Source organism: Zootoca vivipara, chromosome 10, assembly GCF_963506605.1.
Source record: "Zootoca vivipara chromosome 10, rZooViv1.1, whole genome shotgun sequence".
Classification (NCBI taxonomy): domain Eukaryota; kingdom Metazoa; phylum Chordata; class Lepidosauria; order Squamata; family Lacertidae; genus Zootoca; species Zootoca vivipara.
Window position 1 is genome coordinate 8,026,693 of NC_083285.1, and position 23,027 is coordinate 8,049,719.

Here is a 23,027-nt window from a genome sequence, read left to right on the forward strand (position 1 = left end):
GCACCCTCTGGCCAGCCCCTGAGGCACCATTCGCCTGGGAAGCTTGTAGCCAGGGCTACTGCAACAAACAGCTGTGCAAGCCTTTGGGAGGCAAGATGCAAGAGGGCATCAGAGGAGGGATGGAAGGAAAGAGGGACAGAGGCCAGTGTTGCCCGCAGCATCCCTGTGTTAGCATAAATCCTATGCAAGGAGAAAAGCTGCATGTGACTGATTGTTTACATTATAAGACTGCTGTAACTTCCCCACACACAGGAGACAGTGTAACTTGATCTCCTGTCATGTGATGTTCTTTGTTCTGTTTCTACTTTCACTTCTGATTGAATGAGAGTGATGGCGAATACACTTAACCATCGCTCCCTAATAAACGTAGTTAAAAGCTACGATTGTTTGCTGTCTTCTTTACCGAAGCCAGTGGCAAGAGAAAGAATATAGGGCTTTACACCCCGATATTCTAACACCCTGACCATCATTTAAGGCACCCCAGGGTGCCACAGCACACTGGTTGAAAACCACTGCCTTAAGCTGTTGCAGCAAGGGAAAGGTTAGGAGCTGGTGAGCAAAGGGCAGGGCCTGTATTGGAAGCTGGGAGGTAGTGGTCAGGGTAGTAGTAATTGAGCAAGTCGGGATAGGAATCTGAAGTGCTCTGACCCTCTGAGCCCCTTGGAAGCCGGAAAAATTCTCAGAAAAGGTTTGGGCAGTAAAAATAGTCCTCAGTCCTTTTAGGGGATATCCCCCTTCATCCTTCTTGAGCCACCTGAGGTATGTGCTAGACAATGAGAGGATTCCTTGCCTTGTGAGATGGGGCTGGAGCCCCCTTTCTCCTCCATCTCTTCCTCCTACCCGCATTTCAGGGAAGCTGAATTTTAAGAAGCCCAGCACACTGGAGGTGGTCCATCTGGTAAAAGGTAAAGGTAAAGGGACCCCTGACCATTAGGTCCAGTCGTGACCGACTCTGGGGTTGCGCGCTCATCTCGCATTATTGGCCGAGGGAGCCGGCGTATAGCTTCCAGGTCATGTGGCAAACCAGAGCAGCACATGGAAACGCCGTTTACCTTCCCGCTGTAGTGGTTCCTATTTATCTACTTGCATTTTGACGTGCTTTCGAACTGCTAGGTTGGCAGGAGCTGGGACCAAGCAACGGGAGCTCACCCCGTCACAGGGATTCGAACCGCCGACCTTCTGATCAGCAAGCCCTAGGCTCAGTGGTTTAACCACAGCGCCACCTGGGTCCCAGTCCATCTGGTAGCTGAGCCCAAAAGAAGTGAAGGGCTAGAGGGGTCCTCTGAAGTGCCACTATTTCCAGCCCCTCCTGCAGCTGACGTTGAGGCCCTATCCTGACACTAACGCTGCATTACAGTAGTTGCTCTTGCAGTTTCCCCACCTTTTTATTTGCAATGAAAGCTTGTGATGTTGGCAAGGGAGACAATAACTCTTGGGACCTGTGGGAAATGGAGGAATCTTGTGTTACCTTCCTCATGGCTGAGCAGCTGTAGGTTTTTTGTTTTTTCAATAGGATGGATATTCACAGCTCATGGAGTAGAATGATGGGAAGCATTAGCAGTTTGAAGGAGCAATGCTGAGCAAAGAGCAGAGGAAGAAGGGCCTCTTTTTTATTAAGGAACAACAGAGGACAAAACAGCTAACAAACACACAAACAAGGGAAACAAGCATGTAAGAAGTGGAGACACAGATTATTGAAAATCAATTATAATGGTGAAGACAAAATCAAAACGGAGAGCTCATGAGAGGTTGGAAGCTTTCCTGTGAACAGCAATTTTGCCTTCAACCACCAGGTGTCATTCAACACCCACAATGATGGCAGATTAACACTCACAAGAGAAACCACAACCACAACCAAACAACAATGGCTTTGGGGGGATGAGAGGGGGGTGGGAATAAGAAATATCAACAAAATGTTTTCTGAGATATTTCAGCTCATATATATATATAGTCTTAATAAGCCAAGACATACGACCTCTCCTCCATTTCACTTCCCAGTACCACTTGCCATCCACCAGAGGGCAATTTTTAGGAAATTCCTCATGGAGAAGAGCTAAATCCTGGTACATACATGCATGGACAACACTTGGAATCTATGCACTGGTATACTGGCAGCTGGACAGCAACTACAAAGTGGCAATCCTAAGCATTCTTACTTGGAAGTGAATGTAGAATGTATGCAACCTGTTCTGAAGCAAACATGCTTGTGGTGTACATCCACTTCCACAAAAGTAATTTAGTTTGGCTAATGAATTTTCTGCATTTGCACAAAATTCTCATGATGCAGTTTTCATGCTCTTGGAAATGCCATACATATCAGTGAATGAGAGGCTATATACCCCAGGAAAAGAGCCATGTATAAACATGCTTCTCTGTGGTACAGTAATGGGAAATTGCAGATCACCAAGATACTGTAAATTTAAACCAACTTTTGAAGCAACAATCATTTGTGTGGCATGTAACATATGAAACTGCCTTAGCTGTTTCACGGTCACAACTGAAAGCATTTCAGGAGAAATGATATTCTCAGAGACACAAGAATATGGCCAAAAAAGAGTTTTGAGGGAAAGGGGCAATGGGTGGTGACCACAAAAAGAGGTGGGTTCAACTTGTGCATGAAACAACTATAGAGCATGTTATAATGAAAAGGGCTACAACAGGGATTTGAGATGTAGCTGTAAGATCTAAAACAAATTAAGATTGAGTTGATATGACCTAGTGCCATGAGTAAACCAGCCGTGAGGCACAGAACTACAGCCCACTAAAAGTGGTTATATTCAAAACCTAGTATGAAAATACATCTCTGAATTTAACCTTCCCCAAAGAAGCCTCACAACCAAATAGAAAAGTGCTGGATTTTTATACCAGACGCATTACATACATGTGCCTGTATTTCAACAACCTCCTTAAAGCGCCGTAAAGTAGAAACCAAGATTGCCGCCAGAACTTGTATAATTGCAATGCACAATATCTTTCTTGTAACCAAGGATCCCAGAAGACTTAAGCCTAAGCACTGTATTTCTGGAAAGAGAAAAGGGAAAGGAAGGTCAGGAATATTGAAATAAATGCATGGTATTGAACACAGAATAGCGTCTTTCTTATTTGCTCCTATTGCACAGAGGGTGGTACACAACATTCTACAAGTGGAACTCTGCACACACAAGAGAGTTCCCCTTCCTCTCTTCCCACATTCATCCCATATCTGCTCCAGAGGGTCTCCAACCCTCCAGAGGATGTGCAGGTGGCTGCAGGGTAGAGGTGCAGCTTTGAAAACACAGGAGTCCCTTTCAGAAGAAAGTGGGAGGGAGATTTTTGGGCCAACCATGTGGCTCTGTGTGTGTCTCATCTGCTGAATGTCAATTCTTTTCTTCTAAATGGTGTGTGATTTCTTATTAATAAATATATTTCTTCCTCTCTTGCTCCATTCTCTCTTCTTTTAAAAAAGGATAATTAAATCTGATTAGCGGAAAAACTTTTGATTAAGCATATTAAGGCTCCATTCAAACTCCAAAGTGCCAGGAAATCACAGCTGTTAAGGGCCACTTGTAATGTGGAATGGTACTTTCAGTTTGCATAGAATTCATGTTTCTATCCCAGAAAAACAGACATATTTGGGATTGGAGTCCATCACTCTGACATTGAGAGCAATCCACCTCCAAAGTGGATCTAACCATGTAATAGAATACCATGCCATATAAATATTGCCTAAGCAACACAGCTGTTTGGGGCATGGTCCTTAACAGCTGCAATTTCCCAACATTTAGGAGCTTGATGGAACATGAAAAGCCCTTAACACAACATGGTAAAACTAAAACTTGTTTTTTGTTGTTGTTAAAAACATGCTTCTAGAGTCTGTTTCGGGTGGCTTTTGTTTCATTTGTCTCATTGCAGCTGATAAAACAGGCCTTAAATTGCCCTTCAAGCAAGGCTGAACAAGCAAATATCAGAGATGCTTCAGACACTGGGTGACCAGCATAGTGCAGGATGATTGGGTTAGATGCAGTTAAGTTATGCAAGATGCAATTAAGTGCAATTAGCCCCATCTTGCTTTGTACCTTGATCATCAGGATACATCTGTAGCGTATGGAGTACAGTATCTGTCATTCCTTGCTGTGTCAACATTTCTAGAGCACCTGAACATTCCACAACAGAAGAAAGTACCTGAAATCCACATTTCTGAATACCAGGATTTCCAATAAACTAGAAACAAAAACATGCATGTAAAGTAAGGTTATCTTATATGGAAAATGCAAAAACAAACTGTTAAGTTATTTCTACTAAATTTTGTAATTCATGCAGGACCAGTTGTTACATTTAAAAACATCTATTATTCTGGAAGACTTCTTCAAGGCTCACTGAGATTCATAACCACTGCATCACTGCGATAATGCCCTTCAGCACGAGCACAGGAAGCCAAGCACTGGCAAAATCTAGACATGCCTAAGAGATGGAATACTGCTTGGGACAACTGCCCAGCAGCATCCAGTCTCCTTGCGGAGGTCGGGGTGTGTTGGTGATATGCTGCTTGCACTGCCAGAAATGCGTGCATTAGTACATTAAAGCTCTAGATCATGTCCTCAGAGAGCTTCAAGTGACAGATGAGCATTACGAACTTTAAATAACCCGGGCAAATAAGTGAGTGATATCATTAAATGACAATTATGCTGTGTAGTTGAATAAATCTACATTTCAATACACAAGGAGGCCACGATTTATGTTTTACACTTTTAATATGGATGGAACATTCCAACTTGAGTAGAGAGAAACAGAAGAAATCTCGATATGAAAGGAAAACGAGACTGAAATTATGTAGAGGGAATTTGCCCTGGAAGGAAAAAAATTGAGTCATACCGTGTTGAGAGCATCAAGGACTAATGAGTGAACACCTTGCAACAAACATTGGTTTTTAATCACTTTCAGCATTAGCGCCAACTCAGTATCTCCCAAGTCAGAATTATTTGGTTGCTTTTTCAGCATGCCTGTAACATAAAAAAACCCCAAAATATTTTCCTTGTAAAAAGAAATACTTAGTTAAAATGAGTCAAGGATATCAATATATATATGAATCTAAAGCCCAATATTTTCACTTTAAATTTCTCTGGGTATGACTACAGACCAAGTAATCAGCTGCTTGTTTCTCCCTCTTTCTTTTTATATAACAATTTTTGCAATTTGTTATTTTATTTTGCTGATATCTTCAAAAGTAAAAAAAGAAGATTAATCTATCAGTGCATTATGGTATGCTGGGGAAGACAATACACAAGTATTATTAATAATCTATATATATAAAAATGTAAACTGGCCATGTCTGTTAGTATCCACGTTTCACCAAAACTGCTTGATCGATTGTGTTCAAATTTTGACACAATGCCAAATGTGACTATGAGAGCAAGCCCGTACCGTTTTCAAAGACAGATGTCACACCTGGGCCATGTAAAACCCCCCAAAAACACGTGTTCCAGAACTCACAAATCAGACCAAAGTGCATGCTGGGAAATAGAACAGAGAAGCAGCGTCTCCATTGGCTGCAGACAATCGGTGACATCACAAAATTCCACGGCAACCAACTGAAAACAGGCCTTTTGCAGCAAAAGGCCCAGCATCGCCCAGCCGAATGAATAGGCCGCAGCATTGCCCAACTGACTTGGCTGCAGCGGATGAGCCCGGGGTGAGGTGGGGGGAGGAGTCAAAAGGGGGACTCTGAGGGCCCATTTAACAGACTAAGCCACAACAACGTGTGGCAGGGCCAGCTAGTAATTATTATAATTCTAATAACCTGCCCTACATCCTAAGGTCCCAGGGAGGTTTACAACAAGTGAAACACAGTATTAAAAACAATTCAAAGTAACTTAAATCACAGAAATAAGAAGGGTCCTAAAACATACACCTCAAGTGTCAAAAGCTGGAATAAAGAGGTACATTTTCAGCACGTACCAAAAGCTGCACAGTCAACTTGAAACTTGCATTTAACTTATGTTTAATGTTTTATGTGCATGGTGGCTGGCCGACATGCAACCACAAATTAAACACACACAAGGTGGAGAGCTTAAAAGCTCTATACTGGACTCTGGGAAGGTCTTTTTCGAGAGCCTGCATGAGACCTTCCAGAGCCCAGGAAGCAAGACAGAGAACTTAAAGGCTCTTTGCCTGTTCGGCATGCCAGCTTCAGAAATTCAGGTAGGTAGCTGTGCTGGTCTGACACAGTCGAAATATATATTAAAAATATAAAAAAATTGTCCAGTAGCACCTTAGAGACCAACTAAGTTTATTCTGGGTATAAGCTTTCGTGTGCATGCACACTTCTTCAGATACTTTGCAACTTGAACTAAAAGAGGTATGTGACACATTATGAATTAATTTGCATTTGTGAATTAATATGTATTGGTCTGATGTTTTCACCTTGAATAAGTACAAATTACAACCCAGAATCCATCTAAACTCAAAACACCTATAACTTCCGTTAATTTCAATGGGAAAGTTAAGTACATACTTAAACCTTTCTCCCATAAACCAATGGGACATAAACATATAAAACTTTGTTTACAGTCATACCTCATGTTGCATCTACTGCAGGTTGCATTTTTTCATCATACGAACGCGGTGGACCCGGAAGTGTTTACTTCTGGGTTTCTCCGTGCGCGCATGTGCAGAAGCATTTTGTGTGTTTCACGCATGCAGACGCACTCTATCATGCTTGCACGCATGCGTCACTCGGGTTGCAGACTTTTCGGGGTGCAAACGGCACCCCAGAACGGATCAGGTCCACAACCTGAGGTACCACTGTATTTCCTACATCAACAAGTCCCCCTCCTCCCCATAAAATCACTTGGCTTCCTATTAGCAGAAACTGATTAAGTTTTCATTTCCATCACTATTTCATGAGAAGCCATACAGCAAAATGACTAGACAGCAGGCTCATTAACTCCTTATTTCTAGTTGCTCATTTAGATTATGATGTATTCTTCATGCATTTTCTTACCTGAAGTCATAAAATGTAAAATAACTCTTAGTGCCTCCAGCTGTACAGATGGGGATGATTTATGCTTTCTCATAGCCATTACAACTCTCGATGCCACTTCTGTCATTATATCCGGAGGGGGAAAACTGCAGGATCAACGAACCACATTATCAATTACACACAATACCGCTGTATTGTTTTAATATTTGATTGGAAGCCGCCCAGAGTGGCTGGGGAGACTCAGCCAGATGGGCGGGGTACAAATAATAAATTATTAATTATTATTATCTGATTATTAAATACCCCTTATTTTTCACATTATGAAATATTGCATATTTTTGTATATTATTTATGTGTCCTGGCCAGGATCCAATATAATACACACCTATTTCCTCATACTGAAAAGGGCTGTGATCTTGTCTTTCTTGAACACCAGCCCCTCCACACTCCAAAGCAGATGGAAAAGCAGTGGCTCACATGGTGAGATTGTCCAGTAATGTGGGGGAGAGTGCCCAAGACGAACAGGTAGCTACTAAATATGATAAAATCCAGCATCAACCTGGGTGAGTGGTGGGAGGCCCCTTGACTGAGATCAGCAACTGAGGCCCTCTTGACTGTGTTTCAGGCATAAGAGATCTGTTATGATGCAACATGGGAGATGCCTTCTCAGTGGTGGCACCTGCTAATGGAATGCCTTTCCCCATGAGATGTGTGGTAGTATCTGCCCTATGTTTGAAAGAAAAAAAATTCCACAGACATTTGTAGAGTATTAGTACTAGGATCTGGTTATTTGCTATTGTTTTGCTGTACAGTACTAGTTGTTGTGTTGATTTGGTATTTGCTCATGTTTTTGTATTGTGGAGAACTATTTCGTTTTGTTGTGCCTCTCTCTGTGATTGCGTTGTTAGTGGAGGGTGGGTTAAAAGCAAGCAGAGTGTCTGTGAGTAACATCAAGGGTTTGAGTGTTTCCAGCCACCACATACCTTGCCCTTGGAAGCCTTATAAGAAGCTGCAGAAGGAGAGGGACACCAAGCATCATCATGGGAGGGTGTTTCTAGGACTAAGGTGAAACTGTGAAGCTCCCTTGTTATGTTTGCTATGGGATGCTGCATGTTTAAGTGAGCTTCTTATATTTATAGTATAAAATGTGTTTTTTGTGTATTATTATATTTGCTACTGTTTTGCTGTATTAATGTGAAATTGATTTTGTAGCATCTGTTTGAAATGCATCCCCGTTTCTTTGTTTTAAGCTGCCTTGAGCATGATCCCACCCCCACAGAAAACTAGCATACAAATCACATGAATGAAGTGCAAAATTTAAACTTGCTCTAGGATATAATGCATGAATACTGATATATTTGCAAAATCGTGGTTCTGATTTTGGGTGTACCTATCACAGAACTACATTTCGTTACCTTCCTTCAAAAGCACGGTTCAGCAGCTTGCAAGCACTTTCTGCAACTTCAGGGGAGTTGGAGTGTTTCTTCATAATCTCCAGCACATTCATGTGTATTCCTTTTGCCAGCAGAACTGTTCTAATATTTACTACAATAAGAATAGGGTACTATATGAAAAAGAGCATGAATATTGAATGCAAGCACCTACCTTTTTCATTTTTACCCAAAAGGTAGGAGACACGTTTAACAATCTACTTCAGGTTGGATGCAGACTAAACGAGCATTCTGATTTAAGTCTACTCAGATCTGTGTCCAACTGAATTCAATCCAACTGATTCTCTGTTAAGTATGTAAGGGATGTGCAGTATAAGTTAGGTGCACTACTGAAATCAACATGACTTTGGTGCCATTGATATAAATGGCATAACGTGCAACTAATTTAGGCTGCAATCCCAACATCACTTACCTGGGAGTATCTGAAGAAGTGTGCATGCACACGAAAGCTCATACCAAAATAAAAACTTAGTTGGTCTTTAAGGTGCTACTGAAGGAATTTTTTTCTATTTTACCTGGGAGTAACCCTGTTGAATTTAATGGGATTTACTCCAGAGTAGATGTGATTTGGATTGCAGCCTTAGTGCAGATCTAGCCCACAAATTGCCTGAGATTTGGAATGGGTTTGTAGAGCTGTTTGCAGGCTAACACCTGGAGACCAACAAAACTGATGACATATCATGCCGTGGAACATTTTTAAATACTTTTTTGTTCTTTTTACTTTCCTTTTTTCTCCTTACTTTTTTGTTACTGGTGTTTATTTATAATCGGAGGGAGCAATGTGTCTGGTTGAGAGCAGAGGATATTGGGGAACTGCATCTCTAAAAGAATTTGTGAAAAAATCAAACCAACTATTATATTCACAGCCCTAAATTGTTAATTGTTTGTCATTCTAGTTAAATCTTAAATTATCCCTGAAATTTATATCTGACAAATTCAGTGTCAAGGACAGGTTTTGTGCTCCACTCCATCCTCTGGTTTAGTGTTACACAATCCCTTACCACTTTGCTCCAGTAGAGTTGCCAACGCATTTGCAGCAGCTTTAAACAATTCTTTTGAAGAATTATGCATCAACATGGATAGCATCATTTGTCTGTGGGCTGGGAATCTAATGCAAACAGGAAAGGATATGATAACAATCAAACATTGTTATAGCAAAAAGAGATACCAATAAATGTTATTATTCTGTTCTAGCATCAAGTTGTCACTATGCATCTTGGGCCAAAGTGCCATTCCAAAGCAGTCAGGAACTAAAAGCAACATAAGGGTAATTTTTATTTTTGATTTAACAAAGTCAGATTTTCATCTACGTAACTTGTCAGTGTTATCACCAGTTCTATCCCTGCTCCAAAGGTTAACAATGAACAAACTGTGCCAGAAAAAATAGAAACCGTAAGGTTTAAGTTGTTGTTGTTGTTGTTGTTGTTAATTCAATTTATATACTGTCCTTCATCATAAGATCTCAGGGTAGTTCACAGAATAAAAAATAAAAACAAGTAAATAAGTAAACCAAAACAGCAAAACAATACCGCCCCTTCCCACAGACACATTAAAAAGACTGTGAAATATTAGCCAAAGGCCTGGTTAAAGAGGAATGTTTTTGCCTGGCACCTAAAAATATTTAATGAAGGCACCAAACAAACCTCCCTGGTGAGAACATTCCAAACAGGGAGTTCTACACACAAACCCTAGTCCAAGGATTTCCCTTATGTTCTTTCGTGTTTTACCACTACGGTAATACTGGCCACGGCTGGTTCTGGGAGGCTGTCGTCTTCCTGCACGGCCGGGGGAAGGGCTACCTCTGGCCGCACTGGACCTTATAGGTGAGGTGGGCCTCACCCACAAGATCAACCGGGGGCAGGGGCATGACAGCTGCACCCAGTCCGGCCCTGGTGTATTTAAGGGAGTGGCTAGGTGCAGGCTGTCCTCTTTGCCATGCAAGACAGATATGTGGGAAGCAACAATACCAGTGTCACTAGAAGGCAGTCTCCTTCTCCCAATTTACTCTTAAGACAAATGATATTGAAGAGGAAAAAAACAGATCTTGGGCTGTAAATCTAGTGGTTCACATTTCCATGCATTCAATTTAGGCTACTAACTTTTTGTCTCCATCTCCAATCTTCTCATGAAGATTACGTTGGTACATAAGCAGATTGTTCAAAGCCCAACATGCAGCCTCCTAGTGAAGGAAGGAACAAGAAAAGAAACTATTTGGTCAATAAATTCAATCAAACCTTTCCAAACTATTCCAAGAAGAATCATCAATATAATTCATGGCCACAGCATGTACTTCAATCTAAAGTGCTAAAACAATTTCTCCATAGTGGCTGCTGTAACTGAGACGGAAGGGAGATTACTGTACTGTTGTTAATAAACGATGTGAACTTAATCTGTAATGTAAAAAATTTTCCAAGTTAGTTTTGATGTCGTGTGAATCACAGCATACAATGCTTCACATGAACAGAGAAGTTAAATAAAATATGGCTTGTGGCTAAATTAGAAGGAATGACATCATATATTAGAATAAGACAAGCAGATACAATGGATATAATGGCCTTTTGTATTATCCTGGTTTAGTCTGGGAAGTACAAATCGTATCTGCTTGCTTAAAAATCTGGACCAAACAAGACTGTCAAGCAGCAATAGGTGAGGGATCAAGGAAGTCGTAGCATTTAAGCTCCTCCATCCCAAGCCCAAGACTTCAAGCCCTTGGACCCTGCTTTCTGGACCACAGTAAAGCCAAGTCCAACTATGCTAACTATTGTCCCCGAGCTTCAGTTCCTCACCAGTAAGATGATAACAGAGAAATGAGAACAGAGAAATAAGAAATGAAACAGAGAAACGGTGAAAAAAATCAACCACTTCTGAGAACAAAACACACTGAAGATTGTAAGGTATAATTTGAAAATTAAGAATGCAATACATTAAAAGAATGCAATACATTACTGGCAGCAAATAAATGCTTAAGAAAAAAATTCTACCCAATTTGATTGTTGTTTCTTATGGTTGCAATTTATATAAAGAACATCATTTAGGACTCTTCTCAAGTTTCCCAATTCTTTACCTGCAGTTTCTTACCTGCACATCTATATTCTTCTGATGCAATTTTAATGCTTTATAACAGGCTTCCAGCCAACACAATTCTTTTTCTTCCTCCTCCTCTTCCAAGTCTCTGCTTAAAAATATTGTTTCCGCTTGAGGAAAAAGTTTATTCGCATTTTGAATATATGAATATTCCCTTGTTTTTACACTCTAGAACAGACTACCGAAGGTGAAACACAAGGATCAAGATTGCTTATTAGGAAAACTGAAAGCACAATGACATATTTACAGCAGAAGCCTTTTAACAGAAGTTTCAGCAAGCTACCAATTGACTCAAGAATTTAAGACAACAACTGAATTCTGTTAAAGCTGAAACCCAATCACTGGTATCAATGGGCATTTTGATACAGAATGGTGTTAATTAAAACTTTGGACTGTGTGCTCCATGCACATAGCCAGGATTTGGGGTGGGGGCAGGCTCCATGTTAGGAGGGGCAGACTTCATGTTAGAGTGGGAGCAGAACCTCAGTTAAGTGTTTTTATTGATTTACTTGATCTAGGTGAGGCAGCTGCCCACCCCCGCTACACCCATGGTGTGTTCCTATTGTCTACAATTTGCTTTTATTTCAGCCAGAATAAGATGCTTTGAAATTAAAAGCAAGCTTATGACTGCTAAGACTGTGTGTTAGGACTGTCTTCCATTCCAAGTATTTAGCTGCTTGACTGTCTTGGTCTTAACTGATTAAAACTATTACACTCAAACAAAGATATTTTGAGGTTATTTCCTCATATTTTAAAAAAGAAAACTTTTCTAAGAATTCTGGAGATATACCATTTACTAAGCCTTCTCAGGTTTTCTGCTACAGGTCTTAAGCTACATGTGTTGCTTTAGGCCAGAATGGGAATGGTTGCCCTCTTGCCAGGGTAAGCAGAAGACGGCCATTCTCCTCCCCCTTTTTAAAAGTCCCAAACACAGTGTGGCTTCTCTGTGTCTCACCAGCAAGAAAGCACACACAGAGTGGTAGAAAAATAAATACAAGAACAGAAACTCTATGGCACATGATGGGTGTACATAGAAATGTTGTAAGATGCAAAGGTTGAGGAAAATTTCAGGGAGAAAGGAAAGCCCCTGTGCTGTTGACAGACTTGCATAAGAAGTCAGGTGGCCTGGTAACCTGATTGGAGATGAGGAAGCTATCAGGAGTCTGAATAGAGAAGAAGGGAAACAAAGAACTGGAATATCTGTTATGAGGTGCCAAAGCAACATTGCCCAAAGCATCCTCCTCATGGTCAATACCTGCTCCATCCATAACTTGTGGGATAATTACATGGATTACAGCTGTCATGTTGGAAGTCTCCATTAGCTTCAAACATGGGGACCTCAACAATATTTTGTGAGGAACAGGGTCAGGAGCCCCTCCATCCTTTAGGAAGAACACGGATGATTCAACAGGAGGGAGGCTGCTTTCAGCAGCAAGCAAGAACCTTATGCTGATCAGCTCTAACAAGAAGTAATGAATGCGCTGCTAAGGGGATACAAAGAAAGCAGCCATCGGTTCAGAAAAGTGGAAAACACAATAGTGATCTGGGGCAGGGGGGTTCCAGCAAAGTGTTTATAAAGTCCTTTAGGAGTCTCTCCCAATCTGCTACTGTACAAATATTTTGGATTCCAACTATTTGCTTGGCCAAATGTCAGGGATTATGGGAGTTTTAGTCCAACAAAATCTAAAGGGCAGCATATTGGGGAAGACTGGTCTAGCTTTTTCCTTACTGAAGGTGGCTATTGTTCATACAATTTTGCAGTCACATATGACAAAACTATTCTATCAGCAAGTTGTAGGAGCATTGAGAAACATAATTTCTTTAACTTATATAGCTACTTACTGAGAAGAGCCAAGCAACTGAGGCCTGCAGCCTGCAGCTTTGCACTAGCAGGGTATTTTCCGACAGCTGTTACAATGAATTGATGTACATGATTCAATACCAGGATATTGAAAAAGTTTTCTGTATACAAGAGATGAAAAAAAGCTGAGTCGCATGCAAACACTGGATGCATGCATTTTACGCACATACTGTGCAGCAATGGCCATCATATGAAGAAGAAAATAGATATTCATAAAAAGTAAATTCAATTTTTCAATCAATGACCCCCAAATTCCCCTCTCGAAAAAACTGTGAGTTGTTTTTATCTCTACATGGTTGCAAAAGTGGGGGTACACGAACTGGGGTGATTGTGGCTGCTGTGGGGAAACTTTGTTGCTTTAGGGAAGGTCAAATAGATGGAAGCTCTGTCCAATCCCTTGCCTGCTTTCTGTTCCTTCTGAGGAATCACAACTATTCAAAGGCGTTTAAGATTGGTTTTGCAATTGTGGCTCTGTAGCCCTCCAGATGTGGCTGGACTATATTTCTGAACACCCTGACCATTGATCATGTTGGCTGGGACTAACAGGAGCCACAGGTTCCATATCCCTGATTTAAAAAGGAAACAGTCCCAAGGAGTCAAATTCAAATCTTGAAACCAAAAGCTATGTTTCTACCGGGAAAATCCCTCCCAAGCAGTACCAATCTGACACATTAAATAATGTGGCGTTTTGTTTTGTTTTTCTGGTGAGGCAGCAAATCTAAACACACAACTTTTCACACAAAAGGGGATTCTTCCTTCGATTATGGCAGCTACACCCAGATGAGAAAAGGCCTGAACAAATGAGACTTTTTTAAATTATGTAAGTGCCCAAGAGCCAAAGAACTCCTTGGATCTTTAGCAAGTGCTTCTGTGCATTGACTGGGGTTTCACAGCTTTATTTTTCAACTGCAGCTTCTCTTGCTTCCCCTGAGCTTCAGGAAATATTGTCAGGCAGCATAACTTGCTCTCATAGAAAGAAGGGCTTCAGAAGCTCCTCTATATTCATGGAGCTCTTTATGCACTATTTTTACTACTAATTTTCTCTCCAGTGTACTCTAGAAATATCCCCCATGTTAAATAAAGGGGATCATGTTCTCACCCAATGCAAGTTTGTGCAACAAGCAGCAGCTCACTTCCTGAATTGGTTCATTGTCGGAGAAATCTTTCATCATTTCAACGATGACATTGTAACACCTCACATTTCCAGACATGAGAATTTCTGCATTGCTAGCTGAACACAACAGAAGGAATAAACTTACTTGAGATGATAATAATAATAATAATAATAATAATAATAATAATGAAGATTTATGCACAAGTGTTCTTTTAAAATTGACTGACGGAAATATTAATTCATTGTAAGACTGAAGTGTGCACAACAGAATCACCTTGTGTATTTCTACTGCTAGTCCAAGCATGGTTTTTTTCTGCATTCTGAACAGAACATTCCCATTATCTTAGGCAAACACACGTAGTTTCAATGTACTGTTATAATGTTCAAAACAAAATTCTGAGAAACCTTTATTTTCAAATGTTTTCCACTTTAGCTTTGGCATGCCAGCTGTAGGTTGAGCAGAAAGAGTGCCAGCAGCCACCATTTCAAAGGCTGACACCCACCCAAAAAAGAATCTCAGTGTGTTGTGTTGAACCTTCCAGTTGTGCTTAGCTCCGTTTCATGCACAGCTTTGCTATACTTCCAAATTTCCACTCCATATCTCCAGGCCAGGAGAAGCTTTGCCTGCTTAATCTCTACATTAGGAACATAGGTAAAAGGTAAAGGTAAAGGACCCCAGGACGGTTAAGTCCAGTCGTTAATTATGGGATGTGATGCTCATCTCCACTTTCAGGCTGACGGAACCAGCATTTGTCCGCAGACAACTTTCCAGGTCATATGGCGAGCATGATTAAACCTATTAAGTATTATGCCCATGGGTGTTATGGTGCAGGAAACATGGCTAGGAGGCTGTGGAGAACCTTGCCACTGCTACAAGCAGCAGTTAACCTTTTAAAATTATTTTTAAGAAAGTGAAAATATGAATGAGAAGAAACCGCCTATAAACCTCATGCAAAGCAAGTCAAGTCACTCCCAATAAGTTTTATGAAAGTTTTATGAAATTTGCACACAGTCAATCCCTACTCACTCCTGTTTTCATGGAGTAAAAATGGTTTAACAAAGGGGATGTGAATTTCAGTACAGCTCTTATACTGAGGAACTGAGCCAAAACAAAGGTAGCACCCACCTTTCAGTTCAGAAATAATTTTCAGACATCAAATACAGATCAGAGCACACCCATGATCTCTCTTTGAAAACTGCCCTTTGTTTGCAAGTCCAGACAGGAACTGCTGATTAATTCTTAAGGGCACACCCTCACCGCATGCACACTCTAAATATTAAAAACTACAATACTTACGTGGTCCTGCCAATGAATGTAAAGACAACAGGGCAAGGAGTACTAGGTTTTCTTTTTTGGGGAATTTTTTGAGCACATTCAGTATGATCATGTGATCTCTGTCCTCAACAAATTCAATCAGCTGCTCCTCTGGAACTGAAATTTAAAAACAAAGACATAAGGACATAAGCTCTTTGATACATGTATCCATTTTCATTCACTGAAGGCAAACTAAGGATATGCCTGGGACAACACAAGAGCAGTCTGCCAACACCAGACCAGACCACTATCCGTGCTTTCTTCTTCATACCAAAGCAAACCTGAGTGTTCTAAAGTATAAAGAGTAAATGAGAGAATGAATTCTGATTCAGGTGAGTTAACAATAGGGAAGAAAAGTTAAGAGTGAAGCTAGGGAGACATGAACCTATTTTTAAAAAAGGCTCCCAAGCCACTTCACCCACTTCTTCTCTGTTGCAGCTTGGATCCATCCTTGGATCCATCCTGATCCTCCACATCTGAACTGGTAAAGATATCTCCTCTTTTATGAACAGAAGATAGCGACTTGTGATTTCTCTGTTCAGCTGTGTCATTTCAGTCTTCTAATGTTGCACAGCTAACATGAGCAGACCACTTGTGTAAGCACGTATTTTTATTTGATTACTTACCCACTCTTTATCCTAAGGTGGGGAGTGTGTGAGCTGGTTGTTGCTAACTCCTTCACTGGTTCTCTGTTTTAGCAAAAAAGACTTCAACATCTCCTCCACCTAAGCATAGCTGTCAAGTTCACCCCTTTTTTTTAAGGGAAATTCCCTTATGCTGAATAGGCTTCCTCGCGAGAAAAGGGAAAACTTGACAGCTATGCACCTAAGAGATGTGCCAACTCCAGACAGGAGGGCAGTCTGCACATCTCCTCTTTGACTGGAAGTCAAAGGTGTTTTTTGGGGGGGGGGTTGGATCAGCAGGGAGAGAATTATTTCCCCTTGTTTAGAATGTATGCTGGTTGTCTGCACAATAGGAATTTTGTACAGGATTGAGAGGAAAAGGAATAGGAAGTGTGACACATTTCCATTTCCTGTCTGATCCAAAATATAGTTTTCATGACTGCTTGATTCTTCCTGTACACACCAAACTCCACTGTATTCCAACTCCCCTCCCTAGGAAATTATTTCTAGCTATTGCCTTGATACTAACAACAGTTGTTGGGTATGAGCTCTGGTGAACAAAAACAAGACCATTAACTACAAATGTGTTTTATTTTATTTACTTTCCATATAGCAGCATGCAGGAGGATTTTGAACACAGGAAACTGCCATCTACTGAGTCAGACCACTGGTCCATCTAGCCCAGTATTGTCCGTGCTGATTAGAAGCAGTTTTCCAGGGTTTCAGACCAGTCTCTCCCAGACCTACCTGAAGATTCTGGATATTGTACCTGGGGCCTTGTGTGTGTTAAGCACACACTCTACCGCTAAGTTGCAGTCCTTACCGATGAACCAACTTAATACAGTTTTCTTTTTATTATCATCTTCCAAACAAAACACAAGTCAGACACAAAGGTATTTACTGTTGTATAATTAAAGGATAGTAGATAGACATCTCCAAAGAAAATTAGATTTTAAAAATAAAAGTCTACCAGGAAGTTCTGAAATTCCTACTGTACGTGGCAAATTGTAGAAAGAATAATGTGTAACACCTTTTTGGCATCAAACAAGTTTGTCGACTTTGATCTGCTTATAGAAAATGATTTTTTAAAAAAACAAAACAAAACACTGTACCATTTTCAGAAGAGGATTTCTAAGGTTAAAATAGATTTTTCGGCATGAACTGGTCAGTTTTTTGTGCTATTAACTAAATGTTAAATTCACAAAAACTGTGAGTGGATGCTTAACAGGCCAAGCTCTGGCACAAGATCTAAGAGATGTCCGTGATCCAGATACAGCATTTGTGTATTGACCGTATGCCATTACCACTCCTGCTGCTGTGTCACAGAAGATTTGCAGCTGGCCACAGCAGTCACAAAACTTCCCAGAAACAAGCAAAGGAGCACTAAGGGCAACTGCATAGCACCTCTTTTATGCCTTGGGTTTTCCAGTGCTTGGCAGGTCAAGGAATGTATTGAAAGGAATGAAGGGTGGGATCTGCTTTGACACCAATCAGTAGACAGACAGGTTAATTAAAGACTATAAAGGTACCAATTCAACATCAAGTGATCTGGGATATGTGTCCTTATTTACTGGACAGTCTGTAGTTCCCTGCCCCAGTGATGATGCAGATATCCACACACTCCTGCAGCTGTCAATCTTAGGAATAGGTGGTTTCTTTAATCAATATCACCTAGGCTAATCAATTCTTCTCTCCTGGAACATGCAGCAGCAGCTGCAGCAGCAGCTTACAATTGCAGGTTATCATTGCTACCCACCCAGAACTACTGTTGTCACTTTATTTTCCAAAATAGTGCTTGGAAAATGAGTAATTTAAATGATTCAGTTGAGAATTTAACCAATTTTTTTTTCTTCTGGAACACCTTATTTCACAAACATATTTCCTGTTTCATCAGGCAACACCAAGAACATCAAGAGCAAAAATACCTGTTCTCACGATTTACCTTTTTCAAGAAGCACGTGCAAAGCTTTACATCCATATTTCTGAATCTCCTCATTATCAGAAAATGTGTCCATGGCATCAAATACCAGTAAAAATACGTCTGTTCCTTCCTCCAAGAGAAGAAGTGTTATTGCATCTACAAATAGGGGAGGGAAGTTGCAGGTTTACCAAAATATTTCTTTTTTTCTGCAGTCACAAACCACTTTAAAATACATTATCTCAGAACTGGATTGTCAAAAATAAGCCACAAAGATTCAGTGGGACTTACTCCCCGGTATGCATGTAGATTGCACGCCTAAATTACACAACAATCTGATGCATGTTTATGTAGAATAGAAGTACAACCCACTGCATTTGATGGGACTTCCTACTAAGAATGGGCAAATTTGTCAGATTCTTCTTAAATTCAGTCCTCCACATTTCTACATCAGTTTGTTATTAAAAACAAAAACTCACCAGCATAATTTATCACCATTTTTGTGTGCAATTTTGCCTTTGTACATATTTTTGTAAAGGAATTTCCCCTATTACAATGCATTTTGTATGTTATTTTCACTAACATATGCAATTATACACACACTTTAACCTAATATACACTTTTGTACACAATGCTTGGCATTGGAAAATTCTGAGAAGTGTGAATTATTTTACAGGGCTGTATATGGATTACAAAAATTCACCTTTACATGCAAACTGAATTGAATTTCTTTCCCACCCCTACTTACTACCAAATAAATATTGTACTAGAACAACATTAATCCTTGATCCTACTGTCAATCCATTACCAATATCATAAAAAATGGCAATGTTCTCAAAAGTAAAAGTGTTAGCAGCCATTTTACACATATTCTGCATCTATATAATTTGATAATGGGCAATGCAGGATTCATGTGTTAAAGGTAAAGGTAAAGGTACCCCTGACCTTTAGGTCCAGTTGCGGACGACTCTGGGGTTGCGGCGTTCATCTCGCTTTACTGACCGAGGGAGCCGGGGTACAGCTTCTGGGTCATGTGGCCAGCATGACTAAGCCGCTTCTGGCAAACCAGAGTAGTGCGTGGAGACAGTGTTTACCTTCCTGCCAGAGCGGTACCTATTTATCTACTTGCACTCTGATGTGCTTTCAAACTGCTAGGTTGGCAGGAGCAGGACCAAGCAACAGAAGCTCACCCTGTCACGGGGATTAGAACCTCCGACCTTCTGATTGGCAAGCCCTAGGCTCTGTGGTTTAGACCACAGTGCCAACCACTCACTTTGTTGCTGGTGTGCAAAAGCTTGTGTCCCTCAGAAAAGCAACAGGTAACATGCTTGCTTTGAAGTACCTAGGACCAGAATCATGATGCAAAATAATTTAAATCCTTTTACTAGGAAGGGTGACACCTTCGTCTCATGCCGAAATGTGATTTAACAATCTATCTCTCCCACCCTCTTAAGAGCATAAAGTGGGTGGCTGATTACCTCCTTGCTTCCACAGATAAATGTTGGAGAATGATGGGTGGGTTTTGTGCCATTTTCAATTATGCTTCTGGCTCTATGTTTGAACAGCTTTGGCCACACTACAACAGTTGCCTGCTCAATCCAGGAATAGGATACTGATGGCACACATACAGTCATACCTCGGTTTAAGTACGCTTCGGTTTCAGTACTTTCAGTTTAAGTACTCCGCGGACCCGGAAGTGTTTTATTTCCAGGTTCTGCCGCACGTGCATGCGTAGAAGCGATCTACGCACTTCGCGCATGCGCAGAAGCGCTCTATCAGCGCTTCGCGCACACACACTATCACCATTCAGATTCAGTACTTTTTGGGGTGTGAATGGCACCCCGGAACCAATTAAGTACTTAACCCGAGGTACCACTGTAAATGTTAAATTTTTTTCATCTAAAATACTGTCTTATTTATTTTACAGTACAGTACACTGATTATTGCCTTCATTTTATGGATCAATGGTCTCATTAGACAGTAAAATTTGTGTTAAATTGCTGTTTTAGGGGGTGTTTTTCATCATCTGGAACAGATTAATCCACTTTCCATTACTTTCAATGGGAAAGTTCGCTTCAGGTTAAGTACAGACTACCGGAACCAATTAAGTACTTACCCTGAGGTACCACTGTACACACTTTTTTTATCCTGGGATAGGAAGTACTAAGCATTAACTAATGCAATATAGATTGAACAGCCACCAGGTAAGGTAAAGGTAACAGGTTAAGGTAAATGCAAGACTGGCAGCATTCTGTACAATATTCTAACCCTAAGTAATTGTAACATTTGGAAAAGGCGGTACCTGAAGCGAGAAGCATATTTAATGCTTTGAGGCCAACTGTTGAAAGGTGTACGTTCACATTGTGGTTTTTAAGCATCTTAAGAATGAGCCTGAAGTGAAAACAGAAAAAATGAACTTGATACCAGAACAAAACACTCAAATTACGGTAAGTTTCAAGAAAGCTAGTACTTTCCTTCCACATCAGAGTTAATAAAAATCACAACATGACATACATAGTTGCTCTAGTTGAGTGCAACAACGAATAACTACCAATTGAGATGGACATATGCTTCAAAAGACACAACTAGCTAATGGAATCTGAATGAATATCACAACATGGATGAATATCCAGATGTATATCCATGCACCTCTGAACACAAATCTCACTATCTATATCAGGTGGCTGTAATCAAATATCTGCCTGTATACTGAGCATTCAGACCTCTAGGGACCCTCTCACATCACCTAAATAATCAAAGAGAGCCAAATTGATTAGAGCAGGGCAGCCCAACTTTTCAGACCAAATGGGATCCAAAAGTACTTTGACAGAGACCCACAGGCTGCACACTGCCTTGTTGTGCAGAGGTGGGGGGGAGCAAAGCCAAAATTTGACACACTGACACACACACTCATGCTGCCTTTCCAAAGCTGGATAAGTGAGGAGCCAGGCTTTGGGAAGGAGATGCAAGGCTCTCAGGGGTCCTAGAACCCTCCCACTTCCTTCCCAAAGCTGAGAAAGCATGAACTAGGCTTGGGGAAGGAGGATAGAGGACTCTAGGACCCTGTCAGAGCCCTCACACCTCCTTGCCAAAGTCCAGCACTTCACACAAGGGGCATCAAATGTTGCCAAGAGCTTCTAAAAAAGGGCTTGAGGACTGCATGTTGAACTGCCCTGAGTTAGAGAGTTAGATTGGGGAGACTAAAGTTCAAATACCCACTCAGCCATTAATTTCAAAAGCCCTAGGCCAGTCACTATTGAATCAGCCTAACCTACCTCAAAGCGTTCCAAGAATGAAAGGGGGATAGAACTGCCCTAAGGTCCTTGGTGGGGTGGGGTGGGGGTATAAATGGGATCCAAGTGTAATAAAATAAATAAGGATCTCCTGGATTATCAGAGGAAGATGTTATGCATTCTCCCCACTTCTCCACATACACACAGACGTGCATACACTTGAACCAAAATGAGTTCTTGCTGAAGGGACTGGCATTGTTGCTGGGGCTATAGCAAGGCTCAAAGGCAAACAACGACAAAATGACCTTGACCACTATCACTTTGCATAAAAATGCATGGAGGTGCTCATATAGCAAAATATTCATAAGATATTTATGGTACACTGGTGAAATGCAATGCAGCTGAAAGTTTCAACATGATACATACATGGTTCTGCAATGAGTTATAATCACTGTTGAACTTCTGCCAATAAGACAGAGCATCCTCAGAGTTCCGGCTGCTTTTTGCACTAAGAGTGATTTAGCTGTTGTTGAAGAGGTTTGAGACATTTAGAAAGGAAGATTCAGCTAATACACCAATTAAGCATGATACTTGTTAAGCTGCCACGGTGCCTTGTCAATATTTATTATGCTGCACAGGGTACTCCAAGGCACAACTGTCTCCTGTGCAACCGCCTTGTATCATTAAACTCGGCACTGACTCCAAGGAAAGATTCAAATCAGCTTAAAACCTTGTCACATACCAGGGTAATAGTTCCCCAAAGGGTCTGTTTCCCCTATTTTAAGACGTAGTCATAAAGGAATTAGCTTAGCATTCAGTGCATGTAAATAAGCTTCAAAGTAAAGATATGCAGAAATGAAGGGATAGGGCAAATTTCCTCCAAACTTTTAGAGTGGCTCCACAGGCTATGGAATACGTCATCTTAGGCAGCAGTGCTGTGCACCTTCAACTCATCCCACATTCAATTGTGTACAGCAATAAAAAATAAGACAGTATAGTCAGATATGGAGTTCTTTCATGTACTTTTATAGTAGTGAAAGAAGCAGCACTGTCAGTCTCAAAAGAGAAAAAATGGATTGCTCTCAGAATATAATCCAGGGAGGGCAGGCAGTGCTTAATCTCTAACAAGAAAGACAGCTCAGATCTATGTGACATCCTTTCTGTCTGCCCTGGGGATAATTAATTTTAAGAGTATGACAACAGCAACCTATTCTTAGTGATGAAAGTTACTCTGCATATGCTCAGTGGAACTGAAACAAAAATATTTTTAGCAGGCAGCAAGGCAACTGCCTGGTGTCCATTTATACGTGGCTTTGCTGTCAATCTTAAAGGTAAAGGTAAAGGGACACCTGACCATTAGGTCCAGTCATGACTGACTCTGGGGCTGTGGTGCTCATCTCGCATTATCGGCCGAGGGAGCTGGCGTATAGCTTCCGGGTCATGTGGCCAGCATGACAAAGCTGCTTCTGG

General features: G+C 40.9%; 1 protein-coding gene across 1 annotated transcript in view; it reads right to left on the reverse strand.

The window, feature by feature from the left end:
- LRRK2 (leucine rich repeat kinase 2) overlaps positions 1-23,027 on the reverse strand; it is a 75,459-nt gene that overhangs the window by 39,927 nt on the left and 12,505 nt on the right. Inside the window, exons 4-16 of the mRNA XM_035126473.2 lie at positions 20,627-20,715; positions 18,349-18,483; positions 15,766-15,900; positions 14,454-14,585; positions 13,336-13,455; positions 11,488-11,603; positions 10,509-10,588; positions 9,411-9,517; positions 8,374-8,503; positions 6,980-7,104; positions 4,852-4,979; positions 4,056-4,200; positions 2,882-3,021 (exon numbers count right to left, since the gene is read on the reverse strand). Coding sequence (XP_034982364.2) covers positions 2,882-3,021; positions 4,056-4,200; positions 4,852-4,979; positions 6,980-7,104; positions 8,374-8,503; positions 9,411-9,517; positions 10,509-10,588; positions 11,488-11,603; positions 13,336-13,455; positions 14,454-14,585; positions 15,766-15,900; positions 18,349-18,483; positions 20,627-20,715 — 1,582 coding nt within the window. The remainder of the gene's footprint in view (positions 1-2,881; positions 3,022-4,055; positions 4,201-4,851; positions 4,980-6,979; positions 7,105-8,373; positions 8,504-9,410; positions 9,518-10,508; positions 10,589-11,487; positions 11,604-13,335; positions 13,456-14,453; positions 14,586-15,765; positions 15,901-18,348; positions 18,484-20,626; positions 20,716-23,027) is intronic.